We start from the raw sequence: 19,576 nt of genomic DNA, 5'->3' as shown, positions 1-19,576 counted from the left end.
CATTCATTAAAATATCTTCTTTTGTGTTCAGAAGACAGAAACTCATACATGTCTGGAACAACTTGAGGGTTAGTTATTGATGACAAAATTTTCATTTTTGTGCGAACTATCCCTTTAAAGTGTGAATTTTTTGTAACCCTGCATTTTTCCTCCAATCTTTTTTTTTTTTTTTTTTTTTAAGGATTAACTAAAGTTCCTGGGAGGAGGGATGATGCAAGGTCAGTATTTGGGAGGGTAACACACATTTTAAGATACTCCTCTTTAAACAGAATAGTTAAAAACAAGAGAAGTAAGAGAGATGAGCAAGAGTTGCTTATAAAAGGATATTGTGAGGCTGTGTTCTCTAAAACCAACAAAAGACAAATAAATAAGGAGGAGGAACATCAAACAATGAAACCAGAGTCTTCAGTATTGGAGGTGAGTAATCATTTTTGTCATGTTTATTTATATATAGTATTAGTTTTAGATTCCTTAGAAAAAAAATAATTTGTAAGCGATATATTTATTCAAAAAACTATGAAGCTACCGTAAAACAACTTAGACGGTAACACTTTATTTTATAGTGTCCTTGTTACACTGTTAGTAGTATAAATTATGCATAATCACATGTAACTAACCCTAAACCAAACCCTCATCCTAACCCTATAAGTAGGCCTATGTGTAGTTAATTATTATTACTCAGCACTTAAATGTATAATTACACTGTAACATGGACGCCTTAAAATAAAGTGTAACCCAAAAAGTTCTGTGGATAGTCAGATAGTAATACCATGATCCTGAATGTTTAGCACATTCAAGTAGCCTACCATTGTACTCTGAGAAAACCATGGCATGCCCATGGAACCATGTCAAAAACATGGTAAAACTACTTTTAGTGGGGACAGAATCTACACGGTTGATCTCATATTACCATTGTAACTCTAAACTGTGTGATAAACGCATATCTCAGTGCTGAGAGCATGTTGAATGAGGACGCCCCGCCCCCGTCAAGCTCCTCTCTTCTGGCTGTCTCTATTGACGACAGTAGCGCACTGCTGCCTACGTAGAGCTGGAGATCAAGTGTACGGAGCGCTGTTCATTTGACCTGCGCTCCGGGCAAATTACTTTTATATCATATTGGAATTCTTTTAGAAGAACATTCGAGGTGGGGGGAAATATAGCCTACTTTCTCACAAAATTCGGATTTCGAAAAAAAAAAAACTTTTTCAACGCGCAAATAAAAACTATTTGGATTGTGTCATTTTTCGAGCGAGTTTTCGGACTTCACGATGAGTGCAGTTGTGGCCACTGAGGGCCTGTTCTTCTCCGCCTTACAGCCCAGCACCTCGGTCACTACATATGCGATCCCGACCGATGACCATCCCAGGAAGGATCACCTATCGAAAGCCAGACGCGTCCAGCAGCAGGTCCAGCAGCGCATGGCGGAGAAATCCTTATCCTCATCCCGAATCAACGCCTCTACAGGTGAGATCCCTTATGGGGGTGCTGTGGTCTTCACAACTCGGATAGCGTATGAACTGCCATGGAATGTGCACATAGGACATTTTTAAGCATTTAGTAAACTAACTACAATGTAGCCTACCGTTTTAAACATATTTCAGTTTACATACATAGTAGCTACACTAACACTGTATAGGAGCTCCTCAAAATAGTAGCCTAGAGAATTTTTAATACAAAGTGACCCCCCCCCCCACACACACACACACACACACACACACACACACACACAAACAACAAATTTAACTTTGAAATACAGTTTAAAAATGTAAAATTGTTATTTTCTCTTTAAATAACTTTTACAAATGTTGGTGTTTTCAAATGTTAAATTCGCCAGAATTCCTCTTCTTTTTTTTGTCTCCTATATTTTTGTTATATCAGAAACACCAAGGCTCAACATACCAGATATGTAAATATAACATGGATACTATAATATGAATAATTCTAATATATATTGTGTAGTTGAAGAAAACAATCAGAATATAAGTAAAACCTTACAGCATTGTGAACACAATAGCTCTGCATAGACTCTGGGTGAGACGGATAGGATTTGATTTGCATCAATATGCAAATATTTATAGGTTTTCATGTGTTGGTCAGAGTCATTGCATTTGCTGCAGGTGTGCACACTGGTTCTCCAGCATGCTTGTTGTGTTGCTTTGTATCTTGGATAATAAGAGACAAAACACTGACTTTTGTGAGTGAGCAATTTCTTTCATTTTGTTTTGCATTTGGCTGTGTTTGGCTGCTGGGAAACCCTAAAAACAGGACACAAATACTTTGGAACAACTGATATCCTGACGGTTTCCTGAAAACTAGACGGTCAATTGGCCCTCAGAATGGAGTTAAACTTGTAAACGTTGCATAAGCTTGAGTGAATGGAAAATCGGCCCATTGTTCTACAATGAAACCTTGACAAGATATATAGAGGCATTCAAATGCAAATGTGTAAAATGGATCACTCAGCATTTGTGATTTAGAGATGTAAGCCGTCGTGAGCAGTGTGTATGTGGACGTTTGTGGAGGAGGAGGAGGAGTGTAACCCGTGGGAAAGGTATCACTTTCTTCTCTGGCTTAGAAAGGCAGGTAGAAATTAGGGCAAACCTCAGTCTCCACCTCCCCACCCCCCACTGCCCTGTAGCGTAACTTTCTCTTGCCAAGAAGGTGGCTGAAATATAACAGAATAAATAACTTTGGTCAAACATTATATTACAAATCACAAATTAACAGGAATAGGTACCTAAGGAATAAGATATAGTGATATATAGTTGTATATCATTCTTAAAGATGAAGTATACAGCAAATCTCACGCAAATTATAGCAAAGTTCATTTCTTACTTAATATTTCACTGAAATTGTGACGACTGATTAATATGACTAGAAAATACTGTGCTAACTAGTAACTAACATTTAAATCTGGCAGAAACTCTTCCCTTTGGGATGCCTGTTAGCAAGAGGAATGTTAGGCATTTAAACTTTGACCCTATTGTTGAGCCTAATCACAGCGAGTGACTTTGAGAGGTCCTATCTGGCTTATGTTAAAAAATGAGCTCGGACGTGACCTTTTGAAAAGAAGACGAAATGACCAAGCTGCCGTTCTTGAGGGATTTTTCCCAGGTACAGAATGAACTACAACAGAAGAAATCATTGGAATATATATGTGTAATTTTTATCTTTTACATTTGTATATGCAAGATACACAGTTTTTTTTGTAGTAGTAGTCAGCTTACACATGAGCTCAGTTTGACCTGGTCTGTCGCACACTTGGTCACACTTCCACGTCCTTTGCAGACAAGTTTCCTGCCATTTGATTCAGAGTGTTTTTTCAGTGCTATTTTAGCTTATGGGAGACCTGAATGGGAGGATGTGAAGAATAGAGAAGAATAGAGTAACCGTGAAAAAACAGTTGTTAAGGTGGATTCATTGGCATGCAACAGACAACATGCTGCTTTGCAATTATCCTAAATATGGTGCACAGTGCTTGCTATTGAATTATCATCAAGATTTATGCTCTGTTACTCAGATTTTGTAACCAAGATGTCAGGGAAAGTTGGGACTGCATGGGTTTTAATCATCCTCAGACTCATTCTAGTGATTTATTGAGCATGTGCAATAAGAATCTCAAACTTTATCAATTCCAGCAGCAACAAGTTCAAGTTTAGTATGTGTTGTTATTGCACTTGGGCTTATAATGGGACATTTTTAGATGGTCCAGCCACATGACATCCCTGGTAAACATTGTGGTCACGGGGCGGATTTACTTTTTTGTAATAGTTTATAGTTATTTATTTATTTTTTATTTTAATTTTTACATTTTGCAAATGTTTTTGTATAAAACTAATTCTGTAGTCTAATAATGTATGTATTTAAAACCAACACCATCGTTGAAGTATATATCAATACAGCCTGCGTATCAGATTAGGAATTAATTAAGGTTGTGGAATGTACTCTTAATCCACTGAAAAACAGAAGGAGATGAGCAAAGACATACATATCATGCCAATGCTGTCTAAAACAAAACAGATGTTTCAATTTTAGAAGTAATCTTCCTTAAACACTCTCTTCCACCCAATATGAAGGAATTTATCATTTAATAAACTTCTGTATTTACTGGCTACCCGGGAACCATCTCAATACAGTGCACTTCAAAGCTCTGAAATAGTGCCAGTTCAAGGAAATGCTGATTAAAAAAAAAATGATAGTCACAGTTAATCAGGATAAAGATAGCTTTGGTCAGGTCTTGAACCTTTAGACATTCTTGCCAAGACTTTAATTTGGACGTTTGTGTTTCCTGTCAGACTTCCCACGGACAGATTAGAAACTTCAGTGGAAACAGGAATTTGCTAGACATTTGAATGGGGAAAATGTTTTACGATAAGACAGTTTGAGGAGAAGGGTGTGATAATGAGGCTAATTAATAATCTTTAAACATTTTAAATGATTATGGAAATGCAGATCACAGCATTTTCTGCATTATTATTGTCAAAATATAATAGCTCTTCTTAACGGACCACATAAAATAGTCTTATTAAGATTGCAGAATTGCATAAAGATATTAAGATAGATGGTTAACACTCTTTAGTCTAATAAGTTAAGTATTTTTATTCTTCAGAAAACATTGTAAAAATGTGCCAAAGTCAATCTGATCTTTTCATCCATTGAGCAACATCCTCCGACACATTTATATGGAGCTTCGGCTGAAATTCATCTCTCCTCTGGGAGGAGCAATATATGGTTGACCTCATCTTTCAGTCATCACAAAAACCGAAGCTATTACACTCCTCTGAACCCAGTCTGATGGGTTTGTTGCTTGGCCTTATATCCAGTGTTACTGGAATGGATACAGCTGACTCACTTTGGTTTGTTGAATTTTGACAATTTCTGTTTCTTACTGTCCAACTGCTTTATCACAAGGTTTTCTTTCATACAGGAATCAACCACTCAAGTTGTTTTTTAGTTTGTCTACAAAAGTCAGTGAACAGAGGAAAGAAAGAGAAAAAGAAAAAAGACAATAAAGAACATCAAATAACGAGAACAGAGCCTGTTCTGAACGTAACTGAAGTACCTCCAAAAAACAGAAAATAAGACAAAGGACCACCCTATGACGTCATCCTCTTTTCCCTCTGTTTCATTCTTTTACGGTGTGATTGCTATAGCAGACTTCCCCTCTCACCCATGAAATAACTTCCTTTGAGCCTGTTTTGGAGACTTAAACCTAATGCATTTTCACAACTAATCAGCACCGTTTGCAACAGACTGGGTCGAGATGCCAAGCACTGATAGAAACCTAATCTCTAAAAATTTGCTGAATGGCGAACAAAGATCAGGTGACACAACTGGGTCTTGTTGACACTTTTGACCAATGTAATGCTTTGGAAGAAATCCCATCGAAATGAAAGCCACCTGGAAAGTTTTCATGAGTTGTTCTTGTTTCTACGGAAATAATTATCTGGATTGCAAAATGGCCCAAAATTGGACAAAAAACAGTTGAGACATTCTTTAAAATATTTTTATTTTCTGTTCCAGAGCAGAAAAATATATTTTTTAAGTCGTTAATGTCGTAGTTAAGTTAATTATGACATAATTTATTTATTTAATTTTGCTAAAGGGAAATAATATATGCAATATACAAACAAGTTGTTTATAAACAAATACATCGTTTTAACATTTTACTTAATGGTCCTCTTTTCTAGAATTTAATGGCCACTCATCCACTGTGAGATACCAATCCAAAAGCCCTGGATTCAGTTCCAAGTCTCTTATCTACAATGGCAACAGAACAATGGCGGTAAGTGTGACCACATTCATAAAATTTTCAATTGCATCCTCACTTATTTGAAACAATAATATTCAAGCTTGTTTTAGCAATGGATTTAGCCTTGCAACATTTCCATTTAAGACCCTGCGGTAGGGCTGGGCGAATTAAATCCTGAGATTGTTATGCGCATCTCGTCAGTAAAGCCGGTTCCTTGATTAGTAGTAAATCGCCATCACCTGCTTTCAGATGGAGCGGCATTTACAACACAGAGCCGTAGTTCACTGACAAGCTGAGCCATATCGCATTAATAATCGCTGGCGATACGTCCGCGATTTTAATGCGATATGGCTCAGCTTGTCAGTTAACTACGGCTCTTAGTCTTTGTAGTAAATGCCGCTCCATCTGAAAGCAGGTGATGGCGATTTACTACTAATCAAGGAACCGGCTTTACTGACGAGATGCGCATAACAATCTCACGATTTAAATCGCCCAGCCCTACCCTGCGGTAACACTTCCGTTTAATTTCAAGATCCAATTTTAAAAGAACAGAGTTAAATCCTTTAAGAAATCACATTGTTCATTTCAATTGGTACGTTTTTTCCTAGCTTTATGCTAGCTACTTAGTAAAAATCTTTCATTTTACATCATTTTTCACTGATGGCACTCTTAAAATCAGATCAGAACTGCCTACTATGAATGTTTTTTTATTGAATTAATTGACCAAGTCCACAATCCCTTGACAATGACACTCTGTGTGGCTGCACCCTGCACACACAATGATGCGGTATTTTGCGTTCTCCTGTGGGAGCTGTGTTTAGAAAGTGAAGTGCAGTTCTAGCAAGCTGCGGAATTGAGCTCAGAGCCCAAAGTGCATCTGAAACATTCCTAACCCAAGACCTCATGTGCCAAATGGTAGACCGGAGGTCGTTACATTACCCCTTCTGTGAGATAGCAGTGAGCCTGCAAGAAGAGTTAGCATGTACTTAATGTTGTACATGTACTTAGCATGTAAATGTTGCTTTTGTTTCATTTTGATATTCATATGACTTGCTTTTACACAGACGCCCCGACCCTCTCAGTATGCAGGGGAATTTTCCTCTCGCTCTGCGGTAGAAATGGGCACACGGAAGAGAATCAGCCATGGCGTGCCCATTCCCGCCGTAGTGGGCCGCCCGTACATGTACCACGATGATTCACATCTGAGTGGCTCTTACAACCAGATGCAAACATCAGAATCGAGGACACTGAATCGGACTGAGCAGGAGGTGGCAGCAATGGCCGGGCTCACGTTGCAACGACAGCCATCTCCTGTGGCGAATTGGGTGCCGTCCTATGGCCACAGCCCTTCACCCAATGCAGTGCACAGGCAACGCACCCTCAGTGGGACCTTGGCACGGGAGGGTTTCAATACAGGATGGAGGGAGGCAGAGTTGGCTAATCAATATTCATTTAAAGGCCCTTCCCACCGGACCATCAACCGCATAAATAATCGGCAGGTGCAGCAGCAACAGCAGCAGCAACAGCAGCAAAGGCTGAGCGGCAGCTCAGTGCAGTGGCAACAGATGTCCACTGGGGGCACCAGTCTGATGGGTGCTGGGCAATACCAGAGCACCATGAAAAGAGCAGGGTCAGTGCATAGTATGAAGAGTGTCGGTCGTGGTGTGGACGTTTATGATGGATTTGCCGATGAAACCGCGGATGTGCTTGGCGGGTAATATAAAATTATATTTCAACTACAAAAAAGCTGTAAAGCTGTAAATCTCCATTTAGCTGTATTCTCATGCTGTTTCTACAAAGTTCTTGATATATTTGGCCATTAAGGACTCAAGGTTAATAGGTATACAACATAAAAGCATTCATACAATGCAGTGTACATGATAACAACTTTTGTTTAACACTTCGTCGTCAATTAGTATATCTTAAACACATTCACTGCCGTTCAAAAGTTTGGGACCGTTATGATTTTTTGAAAAAGTCTCTTATGCTCACCAAGGCTGCATTTATTTGAATTAAAATACAGATAAAACAGTAATATTGTGAAATATTATTACAATTTAACATCTATTTAAATATATTTTTATAAAAACAGACCACGAAAACAGTTAATATTTTTGTGGGAACTGTGATAAATTTTTTCAGGATCCTTTGATGAATAGAAAGTTCACAAGAAACTTTATTTATTTAAAATATAAATCTTTTGTAACAATGTAAAAGTCTTTAGCCTACTGTCAATTCTGATCAACTTAATACATCCTTGCTGAATAAGAGTGTTTCTTACTCTTACTCAGTAAGTACTCTTACCCAAACTTTTGAATATTAGTGTATTAGACTTTGTTTTTGTTTAAACATATTAATGTATGACTTGTTTTAAGTATATTATATTTTTTATAACACTTTCCATTTTGTTTGTGTGAATGAGCAGAATCCATAACCTGGACATGACCACAGCAGTCAGTTACCTCTCCTCCACTGACGTTGCAATGCAGATGTTGGGAGCAGCCTACATACAGCATCAGTGTTATCACAGCAATGAAGCCAAGACCATGGTAAAAACAAAAACAAACATTATATTAGTTCAGCAATAAACATTTGAAACAATGGACACTATGGAAATAACACATACGATGGAAAATTTTGACTACAATCAACAACAGAGTGAGATCGTATTTTAAATGTTGTGATTATTTACAGTGTCACAATTTCTGGTACCTTGGACTCCAACCAGGGCAGAATTTGCTTGTGTTTTACATGACAACCTTTAGTCCAGGGCAGCAACAGAGCTCTGTTTGGACAAGATTAGAGGGCGTACACACAGGATGTGTTCTTCCTTTTAAAAACAGCCTGATGAAGTGCATCCGACAGGAACAGAATGCCGGGGTCTAGTGACGTGTTTTTGAAAGGCAAAATCTTTTGAACTATACTCAGTCTTAAAAAGTGCAAAGTTCATGTTGCGAGACACTGAAGAAAAAGACATAATCAGTGACAAAAGACTGATACATAAGTACAATAACACGTCATTTAAAAAATAGCTCAGGTGCAAACTCCCCCCAAGTGGATGATTTGTCTGTTTAGTGGACGAGTAGACAAAATTACCGAAGCTTGTTTCCATCACAGAATAAAAAAAAAAAATGTAATTGTGATTTATTATTTTATTTCAAAATTTTACTTTATTTCTCACTATTCCAAGATTATAACTCACAATTCTGAGAAAAAAGTCTGATTGTGAGATATAAACTGCGAGAAATAAAATCAGAATTGCTAAATATAACCTAGCAATCGCGAGTTACAATTCTGACTTTATTTTTTATAAAATTATAAATTATAAAAAAAAAAAACATGTTCAAGGGGAAAAAAATTAATCAATGAGACAGCTTTACAATAAAAAAAGTAAATTATTTTAAGTTTGGCTAAAACCTTAGATGTCAGCAAAATATTTATTTGCATAGCTGATTGAGCATGGTCAAGCTCTAGGCTAAGCTGCTTTTTCTTCACTATTGTTATATTTTATACTCAAGCCAGATGGAGAGAATACCTTCACCCTGTCCTTAATCTTTGTCCTGAACCTCAGGGAGCAGAACATTCCGCCTGAGAGCACATCATGGCAAAACATAGACAGATGTCCGAGCAGGTTGCCATGTTGGGCTGAAAAAGTGTTGTTGAATAGATTAACTATTTTTGTCTGCTAAGTGTGAAGCACAGAAATGGCATTCAGAGACCTGGGATTATTTAGGAATCAATATAAGTAATAAACTGATTCAATTATTTTTCTTTCTCGCCCGAACTAATCTCGATGTTTTTATTCTCGCCACAGTTGCGCAGTTTGAAGGGCATTTCAGCATTAGTACAGCTGTTCAGCAGTGAGAACCAGGAGGTACAGCGATATGCGACAGGTGCTACACGCAATCTCATCTATGAGAATATGGACAACAAGACAGCACTTATCGAAGCTGGTGGCATTAGCAAACTAGTTGGAGCTTTAAGAGAACCAGATGATGAACTACGCAAAAATATCACAGGTGCGTATGTTTGAGTGAGTATTTATGTCATTTTTTTCCCAGAGCAGGGCAAATGTTTTGGACTATGAACTTCACTTTGGAAATAAACAGTGGCACTCATATCTTAGCTAGAAGTCCGGTGTATTTAGAAGTATATCAATATTGACTGAGTACATATTAAGTCCTCCACATCAGTAAGGTCTGGTGATTTTTAGATGACAACTTGGAGCAGATTTGTCAGTGCAGACAGGTGGAGAGTTAAGTTAAGCCAGTGGTTCTCAACTCCAGTCCTCGGGACCCCTTGCTCTGCACATTTTGTATGTCTCTCTTATCTGACACACTCAGTTCAGTTCATGGAGTCTCTCCTAATGAGCTGATGATCTGGTTCAGGTGTGTTAAATAAGGGAGACATACAAAATGTGCAGAGCAGCGGGTCCCGAGGACTGGAATTGAGAACCACTGAGTTAAGCAGTGAGCATGTTCAAAGAAACAGAGAGAGAGAGAGAGAGCAGAAAAGAAAAGTTGTCTGGCTGTTACCTGAAATCACTCCAAGTCTCAGAGGCAGTGGGAAGTAGACTCCCAGAGGCCTTTGTGCTTTGTGAGCTCTGCTATCACCCCCACCCCTCACACACTCGCACTCACTTAGTAAACAATCCTTGACATTCTTTCCTGCTGGACTCAGGGTTGCCAGGTCTCTTAGTGGCATTTTATGACTTGTACTCTTATCTGTGATGAGTTTAAAACCTCACAAGACAATAGCAGCTTAGTGATCTGTGTACTAAACATCTCCCAATGGGCAGTTTTATACATTTGAGAATTTAGACTCTTGTTTTTTTGTTTTGTTTTTCAAAATTAATTTTAGGTCACACTTTAGATTAGGGTCCAGTTCTCACTATGAACTGACTATTAACTACAACTTTTGCCCCAATAAACTCCTAATTATTGCTTATTAATAGTTAGTAAGGTAGTTGTTAAGTTTAGGTATTATTGGGTAGGATTAAGGGATGTAGAATATGGTCATGCAGAATAAGGCATTAATATGTGCTTTATAAGTACTAATAAACAGCCAATATCCTAGTAATATCCATGCTAATAAGCAGCTAGTTAATAGTGAGAATTAAACCCTAAACTAATTGTATTACTATTTCTACCAAAATATTACTTATAATATATGTAGTAGTGTCAATTATGCAGTTTTTTTGTGAAAAGAAAAATGTAATGCTTGATAACCATGACTAGGCAGTCATGTTAATATATTCATACCTACATGTCAGTTAATTCGTTTTTTCATAATGAACTTAATAAAAAAAAACATTGTTTTATGATATTATCCCTTTAAGGAAATTTCTACTCCTATTAAACAAGCTTCTTATTTTGCTGAACAAACTTTGCCATTTAGTTTTATGTAGTCTGAATGATAAAAATCCACATAAATGGCATAGGTGGAAACATTTTATTTAAATCATTTTTTGGGATGCAACACATATATGAGTTCATACAAGGTATACCGTAGTGAAAGAATATTGTGATATAACTTAAATATAATATATTAGTTGTTTTACTCCTTCATGATCTGATCATGAATGTATGTTATATTTATAAGTAAAAATCTAAAGAGGACTAAATTGTGAGTGTCTCTTCTGTAGGCATTTTGTGGAACCTGTCTTCTAAAGACAGTCTGAAGGAGAGACTGGCCAGAGAGAGTTTGTCTGAGCTGACGGAGAGAGTGCTGGTGCCTCTGTCTGGAGGAGGAGATGCTGGTGTCATTCAACAGAGCGCGTCTGAGTCTGATATATTCTACAACACCACAGGCTGCCTCAGGTACAGCCATCAGATATACATGCCTGCATTTAAAAGCATTCATGTTCTAGCATTATGCACCAATGCACAGCATGGTCAAAAATGAACCAGAGCATGGGGCAAAAATGTCAACCAATGTTGTAACAAGCCCACGATATTTAAAACCTGGGGTTTTAAAATGTATCCATAATGAATGCCTCTTTTTTAACATAAAAATAATATTACATGAAATGATATATTGTATATTTCATCATATCATATTATAGGGCTAGCCCTGATATTGTCTGTTATGTCAGGTACTATTTGCATTATTTCTAGTACTTTTTACTTAAATAAAAATAAAAAGAGTTCATTTCTGACACTGATGCACAGACGATGCACAGACTATGTTCACACTATCACTCATATGCTTTCACTGGGTGACAATCACAAATATGAATGTTTATGGCTGGTTGCTACTGTGTAGTTTGCAAGTTTGTAAAAGACACCAGACAAAGAGTATACAACGTATCAGATTTCCAGCTGGAAAGATTTATAGACCTGTTTTAAATATTTAAAGACAAATGCATGAAAAAAACAAACATCTTGGCATGTTAACATCACCCATTTATATGTATTGAAAGGAACCTGAGCTCAGTGAATGAAAGAACCAGGCAGCAGATGCGGGAATCCCGGGGGCTGGTAGACTCTTTGGTCGGATACATCGAAAACTCCATACAGGAGGGGAAAGGAGAGGACAAGGTCAGACCTGAGAATCAACATTCAAGTTGTGTGCTTGCTAATATACTAGCCTTGAGCCTGTGTGAGTGTGGCATTACTTACAAAGTGAAAACCATTTTCAGGTGGCAATTAGAAAACTATTGTTATTAAATCAAGAACATCAGTTGCTGTAATCTACAACATTATTTCCAAAACTATTTGAAATCCTAATTCTGTACCTCTGTGTCTCTAGGGTGTAGAAAACTGTGTGTGTGTCCTGCGCAACCTGTCGTACCAGCTGTACTCTGAGATCCCTGCTTCAGTTCAGATGCGTTTGGAAGGACCCACTCGAGCACAGGACGTGCGACACAATGACCCCATCGGCTGCTTCACACCACAGAGCAAGAAAGCAAAAGATGTCAGTCACTCTTCCACTCTGGCTTTTATATGTATAAGCAATATTATTCTCCTCACAAATTTTATATTATTCATATATGATTATTTCTTTGAAAGTACAGTATAGTGATAATAATAAATACTATTGTTCAAAGTTTGGGGTCAGAAGAAGTATCTTATACTCATCAAGGCTTCATTTATTTGATCATACATTTTTTCATGTGATGTCATAGCTGCATTTTCAACATCATTACTCCAGTCTTCAGTGTCACATGATGAAATGAAATCATTCTAATATGCTGATTTGGTGAAACATTTCAAGATTCTTTGATCAATAGAAAGTTCAAAAGACATCTTTTTAAACATTATTTATAAATATCCTTACTGTCACATTTGTTTAATTTAATTATTTACTTGATGAATAAAAGTATTATTTTTTCTCTTTCAAAAAAAAAAAAAATCGTATTTGACCCAAAACTTTTGATTGGTTGTGCTGCATTTACTGAAACCGTAATACTTTTCTTTTCAGGATTAGAAAGTTCAGATAAATTTCTTTTGTATCAATGTAAAAGTCTTTACTGTCACTCTTCGATCCAATTTAGATCCTTCCTGAATAAAAGTATTCATTTCTTTCAAAAATCTCACTGACCCCAAACTTTTGAACATTAGTGTGGTTCTGTGCTCTCAGCAGTGTGTTGAAAGAGTTATTGTAGTTCATCTAGTAGACTCCCTGCTGTCTGTCTTTTATGAGTTTATAATGTGTCTCTTTAGAGGAATCAAGAGCTGTCCACCTTCTCTGAAGTGGCAAGAGTCCCTAAAGGAGCAGAGTGGCTGTGGCACCCTCAGATAGTCGGTCTGTACAACCGCATCCTGCAGAGCTGCGAGTCAAGCACAGCCACACGTGAGGCAGCAGCGGGAGCCCTGCAGAACATCACAGCGGGCGACAGCAGGGTGAGATACCAGACCTGACGTAATCATATTCCATATCATAATCTCTTTTGTAGCCGCATCTGTCACTTTTTATCACTTTTAGTGTAAATTGTAAAGTTCAGTGTGTTCTTCAACTCTCCTACTTATTCCATCTGTATGTTCCCATATCTTTGTTTTTCCATTGCTCTAATTACTCACCATCCCCCTATGTTTTTTTGTGCTTTATCTGGCTGGACGTCTAACTAATTGTTATCATTCTCTCTTGTTTTCCTTCACTCGCCATTTTCCTTTGTTCTCTCTTAGTGGGCCTATGTGTTGAGTCGTGTGGCGCTGGAGCAGGAGCGGATGTTGCCGGTGATTCTTGACCTGTTGCGAAGTCCCACAGATGCTGAGCTCCGTTCTCTCACGGGTCTGCTGAGGAACCTCTCCCGACACTGCAAAAACAAAGCTGACATGGGTTAGGGAATGAATTTATGTCCCAGCTCTCTGTCTTTAATTACATTTCAATGAGTAAAACACCCCAGCCAAGATTTCAACATTCTGGCAAAGAAAATGTCTAGATTAGTAAAAACCTACATGAAGTTATTGCCCAAGCGATAACTATTAAAAAAAAAACACTCTGATAACTACTGCCCATTGTTCGCCCCCACTGTAGACAGATTTCTCTCACATTTTTACTCCCACACATTCTTTTCAGTTCCCATCAGACTCATACTTGTATCATTCCCAATATCCGCTGAACTGCCGCCCATTCTTCCCCACCCTGACCTCAGCTCTCTGCTTCACTATAATCCACCCCCGCTGGGCCACAGGGCGCCTCCTTCATCAAACTACACATACATCAATCACTCTTTCACTCTTTTTGTTTGTGTAATTACAGCTAAATTTGTTTTTGCTTCCTATCCATAGCTACCAAAGTGGTGAATATTCTGGTGAACAAACTCCCTTGTGATGGGCATCAGAAGGAACCTTCCAGTGACGTGGTGGTCAACATCTGTGGGGTTCTCAACAATCTGGTGACAGGAAGCTCTCTAGCTGCAAGAGATATCACTTACTTTGATGGACTACCCAAGCTGGTCAGCATTAAGACATCTCATGACAACAGGTAAAACAGTTGCAATGCTATTTACATTCTTTAATATTGTCAATGTTTCAGATGAAAACCAAAAACATTATAATTTCTCAAGCCTGGTCTTGATACTGAACTGAAAAAAGTGAAAGTTTTATTCAGGAAGGATGCATTCAATTGATCAAATGTGACAATAAATACATTTATAATGATACAGAAGATTTCTTTTTATCTTTCTATTTATCAAAGAATCCTGAACAAAATGTATCACATTTTCCAGAATAATATTAAGCAACATTGATAATAATAATACATGTTTCTTGAGCAGCAAATCAGCATATCAGAGTGATTTCTTAAGGATCATGTGACACTGACGCTGAAAATGCCATGACATGAATAAATTACAAAATTTTAAATATATTCAAATAGAAAAATATTTATTTTAAATTGTAATAATTTTTTATTCAATACATAAATGCAGTCTCGATGAGACTTTTTTTCAGAAACATTAAAAAACTCTCACCAACCCCACTTAAATACTTTAAATAGACAGTGTAAAAACATTAAGAGCTTGTCACAAATAAAAAATGCTTTAGTTTGTGGGCAAAAGACTGAAAAAAGCCTTAGACTTTTGGGTTATTCTCAGGAATATTGATATAATAGACTTGATACAGGGAAATAAATGAAATCTTTGATGGATTTTACTGTAACTTTGTTTAATTTGTAATAGAATAAAATCTAATTATCTTCCAGCTAAAATGTGCCATAAAATATACGCTATACTGTTTATGATTTGTGAATTTACTGGGATGGTGTTGAAATAATTGTGGCATTTTAGGATTAAGCTTAAGGTTCGCAACGATAAACTTTGTAATCAGTTATCACATATTCAGGATCGCGGGTGCTAGTGTCAGAATTGGCCTTTGAAAAAAAAGTGGTGGTCCCCAATGTTTATGGTGCTTACAGTTTTGTTACTTTAGAGCTAAGGTGAGAAAGTATAATTTCTTTACATTTCAGCTGTAACCCAACTGATATGATAAGAAATAATTTTGACCCATTTATATTGGACCTCACCTACCAGCTCTCACAGCACTACTGTTGTAATATAGCCTACATGCTGTTTCATTATTTAGCTGTTTAATTAAGAGCACAATGTCCCAGCATTGCTTCTCATGTTTCTCCCTTCTTAATCTATCTCAGTCCTGGGAAGCTGAAAGCAGCTAGGGCCGCCTCCACGGTTCTGTCCAACATGTTTCAGTACAGCAAACTTCACAGAGACTACAAACAGGTGAGTCTCAGTATCAAACCCAGCTAAAAGCACAAATGAATGTGTTACTGTTCAGATTTGCCAGTTCTCTGTAATCTGATATGAAAATGGATACCTTACTACCGGTATATACAGACTTTGCACTGATGGGTATTGTGTGCATTTGCTTACCGAGTATCAGCCTGCTTGGCCAATGGTCAGGTATTTTATTATGTCAAGTCAATAAATATGGGCGGTTACAGTGTGTGTATAGCTCCTTAAGGATACTGTAAAGCTGTCTGATTGCTCATTACTGTGCTCTCCTATGTGTTAGTCAGTTATATAACTGAACTGGAATAATATTTACCCACAACCGTTACTGATTTCTAGACTTGACTTTAATTAAAGAAAACACAGTCTTTTCTGTTTTTACTGTTGAAATGACTTTTCTTTTCTCATGTCTTAAATTATATGCTGCATATTTACAACAAAATGAATTTACTCATGAAGGATGGCAAGCACACAACCAAAAACTGCTGACAAAAGCAACTATTTAACACTCGAGCTGAAGCCCGTATCAGTCAGGTTATATCTCTGGTATCAACACAAGATACTGTTAAACTGATTTTGAACTCACTTAAAGCTTTTCCCCCCTAAGTGGTTGTATTGTTTTAAAAAGTTAAAGCCTAGCCTTGTAGACAATGGCCAATTACACAGGATGTGACTGACCAACCCTACGTTCTTGTAAAAGTACAGCATGATATCCAAATCTAAAATGAATATAACAATAATAAGTCTGTGAATTAATGTACAGAAAACAGTGATTCAAATTTGTGTCAATTGTGATCAGAATACAAGTACAGATTTTTTTTAAACGTGGGCTAATGCAGACAACTAAGTGAGATGTACAGTTCTCCTCATAGATATCTAGTAGTGGCCCAAACTAAACTTTTGAATGCCAAGTACCTCACAAAGTGTGCAATCCAGTGATTTCTTCTTCTTCAGAAGCGCTCATTGTTAGAGTTAGCCAGTACTTTGTTTCTAAAGAGGCCATATTTCACCAGCTCTTGCCATTTTTATGGGCAGTGTGCATCAAATGGTCAGTAAATGGACTGTGGGCGGTCCATGGACTTACCGTCCGAGGCTGAGGCTAGTTAAAGTCTGTTGTCTGTGGTGTTCAAAATGGCGTTGGTCAGATCAGTGGTCCATGTGGAATGTGACAGTGGAATGCAAGAAGTTCCTTTTTGATCAAAGTTTGGGGCAACTTCTTTCCTTTCCATCATCTAGATATAATATACCAATATGTTGCTTCACAAGACAATTACCTTTTACATTTAGACTATTATATACTACTAATTAAGAATTAATTTCTCTTTTTCTGTTTTCAATTTTACAGAAAGGGTTCACAAGACGAGATTTCACTGATGCGGCCATGTAATCTGTGTCCATGACTCGATGCTAAACTCAGTGGACAAGATGGCATTTAACATCTATGGGATTTTACTTTACCACCAAAGTGAATGCAGCCTGTTGTGGCGGAGAGATTGAATTCTAAAGTTTTCACTAATGGCTAGAGTATACATTTTAGTTAACAGCACCCTTAAGTATTACAACATGCCAGAGATGTTGAGGAATGCTTGCGGAGCACTTAGTCTAACAGACAGGCTGAGATGCTTGTGTGTGTGTGTGTGTGTCTCATAAACCTCAAGCCTGTTTGAGAGAAGACATTAACAACCATTAGTTCCATTAAATACTGTGGCAACAAGTCAAGTCAAAGTCTAATTCATCTTCATCAGAACTGTTTTTTTAACATAGATTTGAAGTTGAATTTATATATATTCACACAGATTCATAGTTCACAGACTAAAATCATGACATTTAGAGAAAGAGAGACTGAAGTGGACTGTGAACTAAAATGTTGTAGTTGTTTACAACTAATGAAACAGATTTGCTTGCTTTGCAATACATTTTTGCAATTTTTGCTTTTCATGTAACATTGCTGCAGGCTTTTGTGGTAACTTGTTATAGATATAATAGCCTTGGATTTTGAGTGCAAATGAGCTTACAAATGACATCGCACCTGAAATAAACCTTTGAAGCAAAGTATCTCGTTAAAGCCTTACTCTGAAAGCACAAATATTACACACCCATCGCCTTTGGAAACAGAGAGAAAAGCATCTTTAAACATTTGTATTACCATTTCCAGTAACAAAAGAATTTGTGTACCAATTGTAAAGATTAAACAGGAAACAAACAATCTTGATATTACATATTGTCACGAACTGCTCTGAGACACGAAGGTTGAGGATCCAAATGCAGTATTTATTTAAAGGGTTATCCTCAATCATAATCCAAATCCAGACAAGGGTCATACAAAAACAAACAATCCAAACAACAACAGATAAGGTCTGAGGCAAAAAGAGAAATCCGATGGGACAGGCAGAGAATCAAGAAAATCAGGAGACGGGGAAAAACAGGATACAAACATTCAGAAATGCACTGAGACACATACAAACACTAAACAAGACTTAGCAGGGAATGATAGTGAAAACCAGGGTTATATGGGGTGAGCTAAACAAGGTAATGACATACAGGTGAATGTGATCATGGCTGATTAGTCTGGGCAAAGGATTATGGGAAATGTAGTTTGCGGATGTGTGGTGATTGTCCGGGTTGGAATGCCCTCTGATGGTTATCCCGGGCACTCTCACTGGTGATAGTTACACTTATCTTGGAAAAAATATATATATTTTTTTTTTTTTCAAGTTTGATGTACAGTCAATCAAAATTATTATTATTATCACCCAAATTTAACACATGACCTGATTGGCTTTTAGTTTTATGTGATTTAATGTACTTCATCTCCCAAAGCACAATCAAAATGGTTCTGATGGTTATTATGAATAAAGAGGTTCATGAATGTTGGACAGTATACACTCTCCAGAAAATTAACTGACACAAAAAGCCTTGTGAAATACATGCTCAACTCTTTTTCTTTCTTTTTTTGGGTAGGTTTCTTGAGGCTAATGACTGATAGGTTAGAATGCATTGTGGGTCAGTGTACAATAAGTTGTGGCCTTTAGTTGAGTGCATGGGAACATGCTGAGCAACCACTGACCAAAAACAGCTCTCTCTTCAGTATAAAGACGGAATTGTAAAATGCTGAAAAAGAGCTTTGTCCTAACTGGACGAAGAGAGAGAGATGAACAGAGTGCAATGTTTATTTAAAAAAAATCTTCTGCCCAGAGAAATGGTTCCAACTGTTTACTCTCTAAACACCAAAGACAAAGCAAATAGAAAAAAAATAGAAGTAAAAATCCAAGACAGTGTATCCACAAGAGAGAAAAAAATGATAATTAAAAAGGAAGATTAAGACCTTTAATGTTAGCAAATTACAAAGGCTCTCCACATTTTATACATATCTGGTTTACGTGGTATGAGCCAAATATGTTTGGCTAGAAGAAAAGTCCAACGCAGCCACAGAAATATGCACATATGAAATTACTCAAGTTCCCCATATGTGGCCCAGCAACACTTAGAGGGAGTACAAGACTATCATTTCTTTAGAAAAAGTTGCTGTTCCATAGAAAATTTTTTTACACGCACACACTCTAACACAAGATTCACAGCTGCCTCGACTCAAACAGCTAATCTTCCTTATAGTGAAAAATAAATATACCAAAATG

General features: G+C 37.2%; 1 protein-coding gene across 2 annotated transcripts; it reads left to right on the top strand.

Annotated features, from left to right (window-relative positions):
• The first annotated feature begins 262 nt into the window (after nucleotides 1-262).
• pkp3b (plakophilin 3b) lies at nucleotides 263-17,884 on the top strand. Of its 2 annotated transcripts, XM_084405526.1 has the most exons (14): nucleotides 263-417; nucleotides 1,317-1,464; nucleotides 5,691-5,785; nucleotides 6,817-7,466; nucleotides 8,178-8,301; nucleotides 9,567-9,771; nucleotides 11,397-11,571; nucleotides 12,174-12,291; nucleotides 12,503-12,667; nucleotides 13,417-13,596; nucleotides 13,879-14,032; nucleotides 14,485-14,680; nucleotides 15,845-15,932; nucleotides 17,287-17,884. In XM_084405526.1, the coding sequence occupies exons 1-14, from the start codon at nucleotides 391-393 to the stop codon at nucleotides 17,326-17,328; spliced, it is 2,367 nt and encodes a 788-aa protein (XP_084261652.1). In that variant the 5' UTR covers nucleotides 263-390; the 3' UTR covers nucleotides 17,329-17,884. The 2 variants fall into 2 exon arrangements, with proteins under 2 accessions (XP_084261652.1, XP_084261651.1); XM_084405525.1 differs by lacking the exon at nucleotides 263-417 and having other exon boundaries at nucleotides 996-1,464.
• The last annotated feature ends 1,692 nt before the right edge of the window (nucleotides 17,885-19,576 follow it).

The sequence above is a fragment of the Rutilus rutilus genome (assembly GCF_951802725.1).
Source record: "Rutilus rutilus genome assembly, chromosome: 3".
Classification (NCBI taxonomy): Eukaryota; Metazoa; Chordata; class Actinopteri; order Cypriniformes; family Leuciscidae; genus Rutilus; species Rutilus rutilus.
The sequence above is the reverse complement of the archived record's forward strand: the minus strand, read 5'-3'. Positions and strand labels throughout refer to the sequence as shown.